General features: G+C 49.5%; 1 protein-coding gene across 2 annotated transcripts; it reads right to left on the bottom strand.

Moving 5' to 3' along the window:
- Positions 1-1,357: 1,357 nt before the first annotated feature.
- TP53 (tumor protein p53) lies at positions 1,358-15,305 on the bottom strand. Of its 2 annotated transcripts, XM_055305539.1 has the most exons (12): positions 15,160-15,292; positions 6,928-7,084; positions 5,827-5,928; positions 5,649-5,670; positions 5,314-5,553; positions 4,626-4,812; positions 4,432-4,544; positions 4,099-4,208; positions 3,700-3,836; positions 3,329-3,402; positions 2,842-2,948; positions 1,358-2,224 (listed from the first exon to the last, which is right to left on the bottom strand). In XM_055305539.1, exons 2-12 carry the CDS (start codon positions 7,068-7,070, stop codon positions 2,143-2,145), a joined length of 1,317 nt encoding a protein of 438 aa, XP_055161514.1. In that variant the 5' UTR covers positions 7,071-7,084; positions 15,160-15,292; the 3' UTR covers positions 1,358-2,142. The 2 variants fall into 2 exon arrangements, with proteins under 2 accessions (XP_055161514.1, XP_055161515.1); XM_055305540.1 differs by lacking the exon at positions 6,928-7,084 and having other exon boundaries at positions 15,160-15,305.

The following is a 15,305-nucleotide window of genomic DNA, read 5'->3' as shown; positions in this document are numbered from 1 at the left end:
ATGAGGTAAGAAAACAGCCAGGTGGGACCAAAGTTAGGGACCCGTTATAGGTCACACAACTCATCGCAGAACTGGCCTGCAAACCGAGCCTCATGCCCGGCCAGTGATGTATCAGCTCACAGAGGTTTCAGCAGAGCCAGAAGGGATCTGTTTTCAGAAGGAGCAGAGCAGAAATGAAAACAGCCAGGGACACACAGTCTAGGGAAATGTGAGTCAGGGGTGCTGGATACTAGTCATAAGGGAGCTTCAAGGTGACCCATCTAGGAGTGAGAGGGGTTTTAAGAGCTCTGGTTTGCCAAGGCTGGAGTGGGTGGAGAGAGATGGAGAACTGTCTCTGGAGATGGTTCCAGGTCTCCTGGGGAGTGTTTGGCATTGCCCAGGCAAAAAAGAGGAAGAAGGTGGTTTTGAGGCCAGGCAGGCTGGTGGCTGCACAGCCATCTGGGACCTTTGGGGCAAGCCAAGGTACTCCCACAGGAACTTTAAGGCTGCTTGAAAAGGCAGAGAGGACACTGGCCCCAGAGGCCTCTCTGGACCTTAGCACCCCACCCTCTGCCTCCAGGGAGGGGGTTGGCCAAGCCATGTCCCCAATGTCTCACCATCCCTTCAAGCACTGGCTTTACCAGCAGTGGGTGATGGGGAGAGCTTGCTCTCAGCCCCCCTCCCTGGGAGCCAGCAGCACTGAGGAGTAGAACAGGCGGGGTGCCGAGCCCCCCAACCTCAGCTCTCCTCCCTACCCCAAGAAGCCCTTTGAAAGGTTTTCCTGGCAGAGTTTAAAGCTTCAATTCATTGAATTGCCTGGCATGAGGCCCAGGATGAGGGGATGCCGGGAAGGCCCCGGCCCCACACTCCAGCCCTCACCTTAGCCGCCCCCACTTTCCTGGGACCCTGGCTGGCAGGCCTCCCCTGTTTCCCTCTCTTCATCCAACAGCACCCACCACCTTTCCCTCGGGGACCCAGGTATCCTGCCCCTTTCTTGTGGAGCAGATGGCCACCCCAGAGGCTCAGGCTTGCTAAATCAGACATTTAAATCCCATAATCCTTGGTGAGAGGCCGAAGGAGGGGGGTAGCAGCCCAATCCTAGAAGCAGGGGCAGGAGAGAACTTTATGCCAGCCCTGGCAGAAGGGGAGGAGGGAGGGACAGTTGGTTCTCGGCTTATGAATGGAATACCCCCCTCCCTTGTTGTCATGCAGCCTGCAGACTGACCCAGTCTCCAGCTTTTGTTCTCCAGAGCCCCGGCCTTGGGCACCCCCCCCACCCCAGCCCACACTCCCTGGAGACTCAGGTGGCTGCCTCCCAATGTCACCTCCTTCCTCATCCCTGCGGCACGGCGGGCCCCATGCAGCCCGCGGACACACACATGGTAGTAATTTTTATTGTAAAATAAGAGATTGATATAAAAACGGGATATAAAAAGGGAAGAGGAGGCGGGTGGGGGTGATGACTGCAGATGTGCCTCACAGAGTGCAAAAGAAATTGATCCTGAGCAATTGGGGGTGGGGGGAGCAGTAAAAGCCCTTGGTAGACAAAGATCCTACACCAGGGATGGGATTCTACAGGGTGTGAGATGGGAGTGAGATTTCATCTTAGGTGCAGGGGTCTCCCAAAAAGGCTGGACAGGAGGGCAGGGAATGAGCACCCACAAAGGCACCAAGTCACAGACATGGGATAAAAGGTGGTTTTGGGGTCAGACAGACATTATTTCATTCATCCTCACAAGCTCAGTGAGGTAGGTATGGTTAATTAGCGATTCATAAAAATGGCCTGTGAAATTAGGAAAAATTCAGCCACTGGCTACAATGATAGAGAAGTGGGCACATGACTCAGTGTCTTAGGGGCTATAAAATGCTCCCAACATTCAGGAACATTTTCCTACCTCTCCCATGGTTCTACACAGTAAAAAACTTAAAAACAAGGCTGGAACGTCCTTTATCTCCCGACCTACCAACTGTGCAGGCCAACTTCTTTAGTAGAGACTTACGGGAAAGGCAAATGGAAGAATCTAGGGTGTTTCTGAGGCACATCTGCACCATGTAAAGTAACACACCGAGTAGGTGTGCTCAAGCTCCCAATTCCAAAAATGCCAGGGAAGGAGGACGAGAGTGAGGGTGTGCGTGTGGGGGGAGGACAGGAAGCAGGGGAAGTCAGTCTGAGTCGGGCCCTTCTCTCTTGAACATCAGTTTTTTATGGCGAGAGGTAGATTGCCCCTTCTTTGCCTTCAGGTGGCTGTTGGGGACACAAGGTGGAGGGGAAGAGACGATATTAGCAAGTGGGAGCCTCAGGGCTCCTTGTCCTAGATCTAGGCTTGGAAGGGTCCAAGGCTGGAGTGAGGGAATTTTTTTTTTTTTTTTTTTTTGGAATGAGGGAATTTAAGTTAAAATGCTGCAGACACATTTACTGAGCACCCAGGGAACTTCTGTCTGTTCGCTTCCTCTCCCCTCACCCCATCTGATGAACAAGGAAACCGAGCCCCAGAAGGGGAGATGCAAGGCCACACGGATCTGCTCATCCTTGGCAGGGCTGGGGGTCTGGCCCAATCCTGCTGTGTCCAGTATTTTCCCACATGGTTATCAGGTCCCTATTGGAGACCCCACTTGGCACTAGGGGTTGCTGGAAATGACAAACACCCATGCTCGTCCCTCAAGGGGTTTGGGGACCTCCCGAGGCAGGAAAGGGGGTGCAGGATCCAACTGGGGGGATGGTGGAAGCAGGTTTGCCCAGGGTGGGACCAACCATGAGGGGATCAGTTCCCTTCCACCTTGAAGGTAGTAGAATGGAATCCTGTGGCTTTCCAACATATGAAGGCAGGGGGGTGGGGCTGCAAGCCGGCCCAGGTCACTCACCTGGAGTGAGCCCTGCTTCCCCCTGGCTCCTTTCCACTCTGGGCATCCTTCAGCTCCAAGGCTTCATTCAGATTCCTGAACATCTCATAGCGTTCACGCCCACGGATCTGTGGCAGTTGGGGGGAGGAGGAGAAAGAATAAGAGGGGGAAGCCACAGTACCATTTAACTCAGACTAAGGTGTAAGTGCCAATCTGCAGTGAGGCAAAGCCTGCAGCCACTGTCAAGGCACCGCTGCCCCTTGATGGCAAGTGTGCTAATTGCAGGCGGAGCAGTCAAAAGAAAACTGTGCTCTTGGCCCTCAGCTTGAAACAAATCTTCAATCCAGGAATATCAACTTCAAGAATCAAGGACAGGACCAGAGAAAAGGATGGAGAGAGGAACAGGCCTAGCCTCACATGTCCTCCATTCACATTTTTTTCTTCCCTCATCTGATCCTGCTAAGCGGGGGCAAGAGCCTGCCTTATCTGTTCCTCCCAGCCTTGGTACCTGAAGGGTGAAATATTCTCCATCCAGTGGCTTCTTCTTTTGCGGGGTAGAGGAGCTGGTGCTGGGAGGCAGTGCTGGGAAAGAGAGGAGGAAAAGACAAGAGAAGAGTATATTTTGAGCAGAATTGCACTCTCTGTATCTGCCCCACATCCTCTTCTTCTTCTTTTTTTTTTTTTTTTAAGATTGTATTTATTTATTCATGAGACACACACACACAGAGAGAGGCAGAGAAATAGGCAGAGGGAGAGGCAGGCTCCCTGCAGGGACCCTGACACGGGACTCGATCCCAGGACCCTGGGACCATGCCTGATGCTCAACCCCTGAGCCACCCAGGTGTCCCTCCCTCACCTCCTCTTGTCTTGCTTGCTTACCTCGCTTGGTACTCCCGGGGGGTGGCTCAGGACAAGGCTCCCCCTTCTTGTGGAAATTCTCCTCCTCAGTCCGGCGGTCTCTCCCGGGACAGGCACAAACGCGTACCTCAAAGCTGTTCCGTCCCAGCACGTTTCCACTACCCAGGTGAGAAGAGAGAAGCAGGGGGCTGTGAGGGTGGTGGGCCCCACCGACTCCCAGCCACCCTCATCCTATGTACAGCCAAAGCCTACAGACTATTGAGAAGCCACAGGTCAGGGAGGTTCAAAGCCAGAGGAAAGAAAACCAGGGGAGGCGGATGGCAGAGGAGATTTCACATGTGGGGACAGGAATGGATGGGAAGGATGGAGGGGGGTACAGTAAGGAAGTGGCCAGGGGCAGGGTGGCATGCAGGTCCCTACCTGGAGTCTTCCAGGGTGATGATGGTGAGGATGGGCCGCCGGTTCATGCCTCCCATGCAGGAACTGTTACACATATAGTTGTAGTGGATGGTGGTATAGTCAGAGCCAACCTGAGGTAGAAGGTAGGCCCAGGGTCGGGCCACTCAGCCCTGGGCAGGCCTGTAGTCTTGTCAGCCTCAGTTTTTCCCAACCGCAGAATGAGATGACCCACCTGCCTCTGCACTCCTCACAGGGCTGCGGGGAGGCTGAACGAGGAGAAAGCCCCCTCAACTCCCACCTCACAAATCCCTCCAGCCCCCTCCTCCCAGAGACCCCTCAGATGCCAAACCAGACCTCGGGTGGCTCATAAGGCACCACCACGCTGTGTCGAAAAGTGTTTCTGTCGTCCAGGTACTTGGCCCGCAAATTTCCTTCCACTCGGATGAGATGCTGAGGAGGGGCAAGACCTAAGAGCCATCGGGGAGGAATCAGGGCTTTGGGCCCTCTGGGGAGCAGCCCTGGCCCATCTGTAGCCCCCGACGGCTCACCGTCACTACTGTCAGAGCAGCGTTCATGGTGGGGGCAGCGCCGCACAACCTCGGTCACGAACTCTGACTTCTTATAGATGGCCATAGCGCGGACGCAGGTGTTGGGTGGGGGTGGGGAGCTGACCCACAGCTGCACGGGGCAGGTCTTCGCCAGCTGGCAAAACAGCTTATTGAGGAGAGGGGAGTACTGTAAGAAAAGGACAGATGGACAGGTCAGGGCACGTGCCCGGGGTGGGTGGTGAGAAGTAGAGGGGTCGGGGTCTATTCCAGAAGCTTACTTTATTTTAGACACACAGAGAGAGGCAGAGACACAGGCAGAGGGAGAAGTGGTGTGGGACTCGATCCCAGGACCTGGGGCTCACACCCTGAACCAAAGGCAGACGCTCAACCACTAAGCCGCCCAGGCATCTCCCAGAAGCTTACTTTAAAAAGCCAAGGAATGAACAAGTGAAGGAAAATGAAGAAGAGTCCCTTTGCCCCATGACAGGAAAGGTGAAAGCCCAAGGTCAAGGGGGGAAATGTCAACTTTGACACAGAGCTGAGGCCAAAGGTCACAGAATACATGGGTAATGCAGGAAGACTGACAGTGCGGACTGAGAGGAATCTCAAAATCCCAAACAGAGAAACCCAGAGGCCACAGCCAGGCCCCGGCCAGTCCCATGGAAACCCGCCTCGCAGGACCACTGACCGTCCAAGTAACAGACTTGGCTGTCCCGGAATGCAGGAACCCCAGACGGAACCCATAGGTGCCTGGGTAGGTCTTCGGGGAAGGGACAAAGGATGATAGGGGCCAGGAGGGGGCCGGTCCAGGGGCTGTGGGGGCAGAAGTGGCTGGCATCCTGGGAGCATCATCTGAGTCTTCGTCTAGCCAGTTCACGACGCTCTCTGGGAGCAGCAGCTCATCCACTGCTGGGCACAGCTCGGAAGACTGTAGGGGGCGAGACCAGAGTCAAGGGTCAGGTCCCCAGGTCCACCCCCCCCACTCCCACCCCTGCCCTGGACCTCCCCACACCCAGTCCTTACCAGAACATTGTTTTCAGGAAGCCTGGAAGATGAGAGCAGAAAGTCAGTGCTGGTTTTGCTTCCTATGGGCTTCTGCTGGGGTATGTGTGTGTGTGTGTGTGTGCTGGGGGTTGGGATTGGGGTGGGTAGGCAGGGGTCCCAGAGGGCTGGTGGGGAGCCTGGCCTGCCCTCCACTTACAGATTCCACAATTCTGAAAATGTCTCCTGGCTCAGAGGGGGGTCGATATTGAGCTCTGACTGTGGCTCTTGCATCGCAGCTCCTGGGAAGGGAGTGTGGGTGCTGTGGAGGGCAAGGCGAGGGGTCAGCGGGAGACAAGCCCAGGCCCGGGTCCCTCAGCCCCGAGGTGGGAGGGACCCTTCCAGCAACATCATACCAGGGCCTGGGATGCCTTGGCTCCCCCACCTGGGCCTCCCCAGGAGCAGGGCTGCTCCTGCCCAGCCCACCCCTGGGCGGCCTACCCCACACATCCTCAAGGTACAAAGATAACCAGAGAGGGGATTCCAGCCCTCTCATCAGAGAGTCCACAAGCCTTCCTGGTTATAAGGATGAAGAACGTCAGCCCACACCCTCCACCTGGACGAAGATAACCTGCATGGACCCCCTCATTCCCCACCTGATCCCCTTCATCATGAAGCTTCCTAAGGATCTGCTATCTCCATTCCCACCCCTGGCTTGCAGAGTCCTCAGGACCTCCCGGCCGGCATCCCCAACCTTGTCTTCCAGTACTCTCCAGCCAGTGGCTGCCCTTCTCTGCTGCCACACACACACCCCAGTTCACTGGCTCGGGGTTCCCTCTACTGGGAACCCTGGTCCAGCCTCTGCTTGCAGGGGAGGCACCTTCTAGCAGCTCATCCCGAATGTCACAGCTCCTCAGGGATGTCTGCCCAGACCACCCAGGCAAAGACTGCCAGCCAAACGCTGTCACCAGTTTTTTTTTTAATCTTTTTTTAAATTTTTTTTTATTTATTTATGATAGTCACAGAGAGAGAGAGAGAGAGAGGCAGAGACATAGGCAGAGGGAGAAGCAGGCTCCATGCACCAGGAGCCCGACGTGGGATTCGATCCCGGGTCTCCAGGATCGCGCCCTGGGCCAAAGGCAGGCGCCAAACCGCTGCGCCACCCAGGGATCCCTGTCACCAGTTTTTTAAAAAAAGATTTGATTAATTAATTTATTTGAGAGAGAGAACAAGAGTGAGAGAGTGGCAGAGGGAGCGGGAGAGGGAGAAGCAGGTGAGCTACCTGTCCGGCTCACTGCAGCACTAGCAAAATGCCTCTCACCTGGTTGGGCTCACTGTGGTCAGCAAGTGAATGGTGCCGAAGCCAGGAGCACTTTGTGAGGTGTCCCCAGGAGCCAGCAGGTCAGAGGGAAGGTCCCAGTCTGGGCCCTGGCGCTGTACTAGGCCGTGCTGCCACCATCTCATGACATCTTCCCCAACTCCCGAGTTTGTCAAGAGTTTTGCAAAAAAAAACACACCCACTGCAAACCAAAGTCCCTATTCATCACCTTTTTGTCTTGTAAAGCACTGACAAGCCTACTGGCCCCACCCTCACCCCCAGCAGCTCTTCCCATTAGCATCTCCCTGAACATTCACCTCGACCTGGATAGAAGGCCTGCTTTCTTATGTCCTCAGAGTTTGTGAAATCCTTTCTTGTGGGTTATCTCATTTGTCCCAGAACCACCCTGGCTGCCCAACAGGTGAGGAAGCTGGTCTCAGAGAGGTGGAGGGACTCGCCCACCGCACACAGGCAAATGGCAAATGGATGAGCTTTTATTCGAAATGACCACTCGTGGGGTGCTTGGGTTGCTCAATGGTGGAGCACCTGCCTTTGGCTCAGGTTGTGAGCCAAAGGGTCCTGGGATCGAGTCCCGCACTGGGGTCCCTGTAGGGAGCCTGCTTTTCCCTCTGCCCGTGTCTCTGCCGCTCTGTGTCTCTCATGAATAAATAAAAAAAAAAAAAAAAAAAAAAAAGCTTTTGAGATTTTATGGGAGCTCAGAAGTCAAAGCCCTAGGTCTGACATTGTATCATTACTTATATTTGCTATGCAACTCTAGCCATCCCAAGGGCTAGCCTTTTGGCTTCCTTACATGCAGGAATTGAGTTTTGCTCATCTTTGTTTAGTGAAAAATACCTAGGATGGGGAGACATGAGCAGCTGTAGCAGGGCATGGGCTCTGAGGCAGACAGGCTAGGCCTGCATCCCATGCCCACCACCTAATAGCTGTATCATCTGGGGAGGTTACTTAACCTCTCTGTGCCTGGCACAGTAAGAGCTCAACAGATGTGTTTGTTTATAGGATTTTCCATTCTATTAGTTCGATTATTATTTTAGACCCAGAACTTTGTAATTGAGTGGGTGGGGCTTCTGTAGTCCTGCCTCATTAATGCTAGTGCCCCTCTTTCAGGGAACTCTGTTCAGTAAATATGCCAGGAGGGGCTGTCCTGGGATGCTAGGCCTGAGGTCCCAATCCCACTGGGAGGGAGACAGCCTCATAGACAAAGGAGGTCTCTCCCTCTCTTGGTCCTTGGCAGCAAGTAAATTCTGTTTTTCTCAAAAAAGCAGGCACTATCACCAGGAAACCTTTTTGGAGCATGTACTTCCCATGGATGAGGATCAAGGGCCATTAAACTAAATTGTCAGAAGCTCAACCAGACCTTCCAAATGGCTGGGGAGGCCAAACTCAGCTGGGACCTCATCCAGTTGCCCACCCCACCACCATCCTAACAATGGCTGTTGTTTGTAATCCACACAGGGGCACAGGGGCTCACTGCTCTGGTGGCTTATCTCATTAATCCTCTCAAGAAACCACAGCAGTGGGTATCTTCAAGCTGAAGGAACTGAGGTTGGCTGTCCAAAAGCCACTGTCCAAGCTCTAAATAATTATGCTCCTCTGGCTTCATCCAGAGTCTGCAAAAATAATAATAATAATAATATTTTTTTTGGTGCAAAAAGGTTTTTTTGGCTGAAAGCTATTTGACTGGAAAAACACGATGATTCTTAAAAGCAGCAAGGCAGTATCTGGTAAGACTCAACAACTTAGTACTTTGCAGAATCACTTCTAGGTAAGACTCCCTTAGAAGAGTTTTGTATGGAGGGAGCAGGAGTTCTGCACAAATACGTTCATATCAGTGATGTTCTCCATGACAGGTGACAGGAAACATCACTATCCATCAGTAGGGATTGGCTACATGAAATACAAGAGTTTATTGCAGCAGTTTAAGGAAATGAATGTATCTGTGTGTACGTAACTAGATAGATATAGCTCAAACAGATTGATTAAAAAAATACAATTCGCGGGGGAAAAAAAAGGAAAAACATGGTAACCTAAGTAGTTTATGTGAATTAAAAATATAAAATGAGTACGGTTGACCCTTGAATAATGTGGGGGTCGGGGACATCGAACCCTGTGCTATAGAAAATTCATGAGTTGGGGCACCTGAGTGGCTCAGTGGCTGAGCATCTGTCTTGGGCTTAGGTCGTGATCCCGGGGTCCTGGAATCGAGTCCCGCATCAGGATCCCCACAGGGAGACTGCTTCTCCCTCTGCCTATGTCTCTGCCTCTCATGAATAAATACATTTAAAAAGTCTTTTTTTTTTTTAAGATTTTATTTATTTATTCATGGTAGTTACACACACAGAGAGAAAGAGAGGCAGAGACACAGGCAGAGGGAGAAGCAGGCTCCATGCAAGGAGCCCGACATGGGATTCGATCCAGGGTCTCCAGGATCGTGCCCTGGGCCAAAGGCAGGCGCCAAACCGCTGCGCCACCCAGGGATCCCTAAAAAGTCTTAAAAAAAAAAATCCAGGGACGCCTGGGTGGCTCAGTGGTTGAGTGTCTGCCTTTGGCCCAGGGTATGATCCTGGGGTGCTCAGATGGAGTCCCGCATGGAGCCTGCTTCTCTCTGCCTGTGTCTCTGCCTCTCTCTCTGTGTCTCTCATGAATAAATAAATAAAATCTTAAAAAAAAAATCCATGTGTTATCTCTTGACTGACCCAAAATTTAACAGCTTACTATTGAGAAGCCTTACCAATAACATAAGTAACTAAAACATATTTTATATATATATTATATACTACATTCTTTTTTTAAAAAAAGATTTTATTTGAGAGGGAGAGAAGCAGACTACCCGCTGAGCAGAGAGCTTGATGCAGGGCTGGATCCCAGGACCCTAAGATAGTGACCCGAGCTAAAGGCAGAAGCTTAACTGACTGGGCCACCTAGGTGCCCCCCATATACTATATTCTTAAAGTAAGCTAGAGATAATGCTATTAAGATAATCACAAGGAAAAAAAGAAACATTCACAATACTGTTACTGTATTTATCCAAAAAACCCATGTATAAGTGGTCCTACACAGTTCAATCCTGTGTTTTTTAAGGGTCAACTGAATTTATTTCTTATCAACATATATATGTGAAAGTATGAAAGACAGGTAAAAAGAATTAAAACTTACACTCATGAGACTGGGGGTACCATCAAAACAACCTTACTTAATTAATGAAGAAAAAATTAAAAAGATGGTATTCATACATTATTTGTTTATGAACACGACAAAATGTCAAGTGTTATAATTATTTTGTGGGAACATGAGTGTTGTATTATTCTCATCTGTGTTTTTCTAAAATGAAAAAAATAAAAAAAAGAAAATTGTGTAAGACTTACTATGGACAATTTCAAACATAAAAAGATAAAAAATGATGAACCCTCATGTATCCATCTTCTAGTTTCAAGAATAATCAACATTCTGCCTTTATTGTCTCCCCTATACTTCTAGTGGCTCCGCAGAAACCCACAGATATTTTTGAGGTACAATCTATGTAAGTTGAAATGCACAATTTTAATTTTGCCATTTAGATAACAAAGTTTGACACATTTTGATACAACCTTGTCACCCAGCCCTACCAAGCATAAGACACTGCTGCCATGTTTCCTTCTGGAAGTTAATATATTTTATGCTTAGATCTACTATCCATCTCAAATTGTGTATAGTATGAGGTAGGGGTCAGAATCCACTCAGCTCCACTTGTTTCAGCACTCTCTTCAGACTTTCCTTCCCCCATGGATTCATTTTGGAGCTTTTGTAGAAAACCATTTGATTACACTTATGTGTCTTTTCCTGGGCTCTATTCTGTTCATGGTTGTTGTCTTATGGTAGCTTTACAGAATTCTTGAAGTCAGCTAGTTTAAGACCTCCAGCTTTGTACTACACTTTCATTTTGGAACTGCTTGTCAGTTTCTACAAACAAAACCAGCTAGGATTTTGATTGGGATCAAATGAAATAATCTTGGAGTACTGACATCTCAACACTATTGAGTGTTCCATCTATGAATATGGTACTGTTACTTAAATCTTCCAGGCAGCCCGGGTGGCTCAGCGGTTTGGCACTGCCTTCGGCCTGGGGTGTGGTCCTGGGGACCAGGGATCGAGTCCCACGTGGGCTCCCTGCATGGGGCCTGCTTCTCCCTTTGCCTGTGTCTCTGCCTCTCAGTTTGTGTCTCTCATTAATAAACAAATAAATAAAATAAAAATCTTCCTTAAATTCTCTCAGCAATATTTTGCAGTTTTTAACACAGAACTCTTGTCCGTCTTTTTTCAATTTATCCCTGGGTATGCCATGTTTTTGGATGCTTTGTAAATGCCACTGCTTTTATAATTCATTTTCCGACTTCAGATACAATGGTTGTTATTACATAAAAATACAATTTATGTATATTGCCTTTGTAACCTGTGACCTTGCTATAATCCTTTATCAGTCATGATAGTTCTTCTTTTTAAGAGGTTTCATTTTTTAAGTAATCTCTGCATCCAAGGTGGGCCTCAAATTTACAACTCTGAGATCAAGAGTCATGTATTCTACTGACTGAGCCAACCAGGTGCCCTTTGTGAGTTTTTCAATGCCTCTTCTATTAGCCAGTTTAACACCTTCAGTATAATGTTGAAGGGGTGAGAATCAAATCCTTTCCTAGTTCCTCATCTTAGAAAACAAGCATTCAGTCTGTCACTGTTACGTATTGATGGTAACTTGATTGGGGGTGCTCTTTATCAGACTATGTTTTCCCTTTCCTAGTTTGCTGGGAGGTTGGCTTTTCTTTTCTTTCTTTTTTTAAAATCATGAATAGGTGTTGCGTGATGTCAACTGCTTTTTATGTATCTGTTGAAATGATCATAGGATTTTTATCCTTCAATCTGTTTATGTGGCAAATTACACTGATTTTTTGAATATTAAAACATTGCCGTCTAGAGATAAACTCCACTTGATTAGGATGTATTTATCCGTTTTATTTACTTATTTTTTTAAAAATTTTTTATTTATTTATGATAGTCACACACACACAGAGAGAGAGAGGCAGAGACACAGGCAGAGGGAGAAGCAGGCTCCATGCAACGGGAGCCCGATGTGGGATTCAATCCGGGGTCTCCAGGATCGCGCCCTGGGCCAAAGGCAGGCGCCAAACCGCTGCGCCACCCAGGGATCCCTATTTATCCGTTTTATAGATAATCAGATTTACTTTGCTAAGATTTGTGAGATTTTTGCATATATACATATGTGTGTATATATACACATATGTATATATGCTAGCAGGAATATTGGTCTAAATGTTCTTTTCTTGTAACATTCTTGTCTGGTTTTGATATGAGGATTTTCAGGATATCATGAAATTGGTTGGGAAGATGTTACCTCTTCTACATTCTGAAAGTTTTTGTAAGATTGTTATTGTTTCTTCCTCAAGTGTCTGAAGAGAAGAAGAAATAGAATAGAAAATAGCATTAACACAGTAGACTTAAACCTAAACCTTACAATAATTGCATTAAATTAAATAGACCAAGCACTCCAACTAAAAGTGATCCAGTGAGGGGGGAAGGAGGGCTGTTTCAACAAGTGGCACTAGAAGAACTGGATATCCATCTAGGAAAACCCAAAAAGAAAACAGAACCCCTACCTCACATCACGATAAAAATTACTCTTAAATTAATTAGTTAATTAATTATGGCTCATAGACCTAAATATAAAACCTAAAACCCTAAAGATTCTGGAAGAAAATATCCTAGAGTATCTTCATGATCTTGGGGTCAGCAAGGATTTTCTAAACACACAGAACACATTTGAAAGACAAGATAAATCTGCTGCTGCTCTGCCTTAGACGCTGACAGAGAGGCAAGCAACAGGTCAGGAGAAAATAGATACTGACAAAAGACTCCTATCCGGAACATATAAAGAACTGCATGCAGCTGAACGCAAGTTAAAATGGCCAATAAGCACATGGAAACTGATCACAGCTAAGAGAATTGCAAATGAAAACCACAATGATGCACCACATTCGAAAGTCTGACAAAATCAGATGTGAGGAAAGACAGCTGTTGCTGGTGGGTACAGAAAACAGAACCACTTTGAAATATACTAATTTTAAAAATCAAGTTTAGATCTCTCTCACCTAGCAAATTCTACTCCCAGACGGTTATAAAAACCAAAACCAAACCAAAACAAAACAAAAAAACCACACACACACACACACAAAACACCCAAAACCAACCCCATGAAAACATAGGACCACAAAGAGAATTGTACAAGAATGTTAATAGCAGCTTTATTCAAAATAACCCTGAACTGTTAACAACCCAAGCGGTCACCGAAAGGAACATGGATTAAAAAAAACAAAACAAAACACGGTTTATTCATCCAGTGAGATGTGCTAAATACAAAAATACAAAGGTGCAAAAAACACTGATACACTACTGATACAGTAGTATTGGTTACACAGGAACAAGGATGGATGTCACAGGTATTATGCTGCCGGCGAGAAGCCTACACAAAGGAGCACACACTGTGTGGGTCTATTTACACTACGTTCTCTTCAACAGGCACAAGTAGTGACAGAACTCCAAGATGAGGGTCAGAGACCCCCAGAGGGAGAGGCCCGAGAACCTTCTCTGGGGCGATGACAATGTGTAAATTGTGTCATTTGACAGGCTGCTGGTTAGCAGCCCAAACCTGTCTAATTGCAGTGAGTGTAAATGCTACCTCAATTTCAGAACAAGCCGCACACAAGCACCGCGTGCACTGGCCGGTACCGAGCCAGGTAGGTGAGCTAGCGCAGGCTAGAAGCACCGCGCGCCCCGAGTGACTGACAGGCGGGAGGCGGGATCCCGTCCCCTCGGCTCGGCTCGCCGGGCCCCGCCCCCTCAAGCCCCGCCCCTTCCGCCCTCACGACGTTCGCTCTGCGTCGGAACTCGGAATGGCTGAGTCCCGAGCCGGATGCTAGAGAAACCGTGTCTCGGCCCCACACAAACGGCACATCGTCGCACTCTGCCATCGTGTCATTCTCAAATGTACTCGTGCTCGAAAATACCCGGGACTTGCCGTCGGCACGCTTCTGGAGACCTCGTCCCTCGCCCGCCCAGATTGCAGGCGACGGGGTGGGGCGCACCATTCAAGGAGTGGGGGAGGGCTCGAGGTTTGCATCCAAACAGACCCTCCCTCCCGGCCTGCCAAAAGTAGCAGCTAAGGAGTTCAGGGGGAAAAAAAAAAAAGAAAAGAAAGAAAGAAAAGAAAGAAAGAAAAAGAAAGAAAAGAGAAAAAGAAAGAAAGAAAAGAAAGGAAAGAAAGAAAGAAAAGAAAGGAAAGAAAGAAAGAAAAGAAAGAAAGAAAGAAAGAAAGAAAGAAAGAAAGAAAGAAAGAAAGGGAAAGAAAGAAGAGGAGGGGGCGCGCAGCCTCCCTGAGCACGTCAGAGGAGCCAGTCTAAGTGACACTTTCCCTCTCCTCGGGGGAACAGTGAGCTGCTCCGGAAAAAAAAAAACAAAACCGGAAACGCTGCGGCAAGGGGCAGAAATGTAAATGTTCGACCAAACAATAACAGAGCTCGCGGGCCTCCTGGACCCGGACCGTCCCGCCGGGCGTCGCGGGCAGACTGCACGTGGAGCGCTACCCACGTCCACGCCAGGCAGTCTACTAGGATCCTCTCCATCTAGTGGAGCCAGGGGCCGCTGGGGAGATCCCTCCGGGAAGGACAAAGGTCCGGAAGTTCTGGGACCTGAGCGGCTTGGGCTTCCTGGATCGACCCCCCTCGAATGTGATCATGTCGGAACGGAGCCCGAGAGGACTCTCCGGGGATGCTGCGGGCTCGAAGATCTCGGGCCGCGGGGGTCCCCAAAATCCCGAGATCGGGGAAAAAACAATCTCGGATCCTGATGCTTTGTACGTCTTATTTCGGGGTTCCTCACACCCGGCACGGGGAGAGAAAGGGAGGGGAGGGGTGAGGAGGAACCCCTTCGGCCGGCTGCACGTCCCCCTCCTATAAAGCTGAGTCCGGCTGCTCCCAACAGCCCCTTCATCTGCACCCAGGCCTCCCAGCAGTGCATTCCGGTATTGGTGCCGCCAGCCAAACTTCCATTCCCCCGCGATCGCTGATCGCGTGCCCCACCCCCAGACCCCAATTCTCCCCAAGCTCAAAACACACAGAGCCGAGAGCCGGTGACTCAGACAGGACTCATCTGGCTCAGTCAGGAGCTTACCCGAACCTCAGGGGAGCGTGTCACCGTCCTGGGAAGCACGCTCCGAGGCCGGACGCCAGGGGATCCCGGAGCCCGGCGGCTACCTGCGCCCAGGATGGTGGCTCTGGACTTTTGAGAAGCTCAAAACTTTTAGCGCCAGTGAGTCC

Source organism: Nyctereutes procyonoides, unplaced genomic scaffold, assembly GCF_905146905.1.
Source record: "Nyctereutes procyonoides isolate TBG_1078 unplaced genomic scaffold, NYPRO_anot_genome, whole genome shotgun sequence".
In the NCBI taxonomy this organism is placed as follows: Eukaryota; Metazoa; Chordata; class Mammalia; order Carnivora; family Canidae; genus Nyctereutes; species Nyctereutes procyonoides.
This window is presented reverse-complemented; position numbering and strand designations above follow the sequence as displayed.

Excerpts from the sequence above, each read along its gene's own strand:
- TP53 (XM_055305539.1), bottom strand. The coding sequence starts at position 7,070 with ATGAGATGGTGGCAGCACGGCCTAGTACAGCGCCAGGGCCCAGACTGG. Across the intron at positions 5,929-6,927 it reads ACCACAGTGAGCCCAACCAG|CACCCACACTCCCTTCCCAG; the intron begins GTGAGAGGCATT and ends TGCCCTCCACAG. Across the intron at positions 3,837-4,098 it reads ATCACCCTGGAAGACTCCAG|TGGAAACGTGCTGGGACGGA; the intron begins GTAGGGACCTGC and ends TCACCTGGGTAG.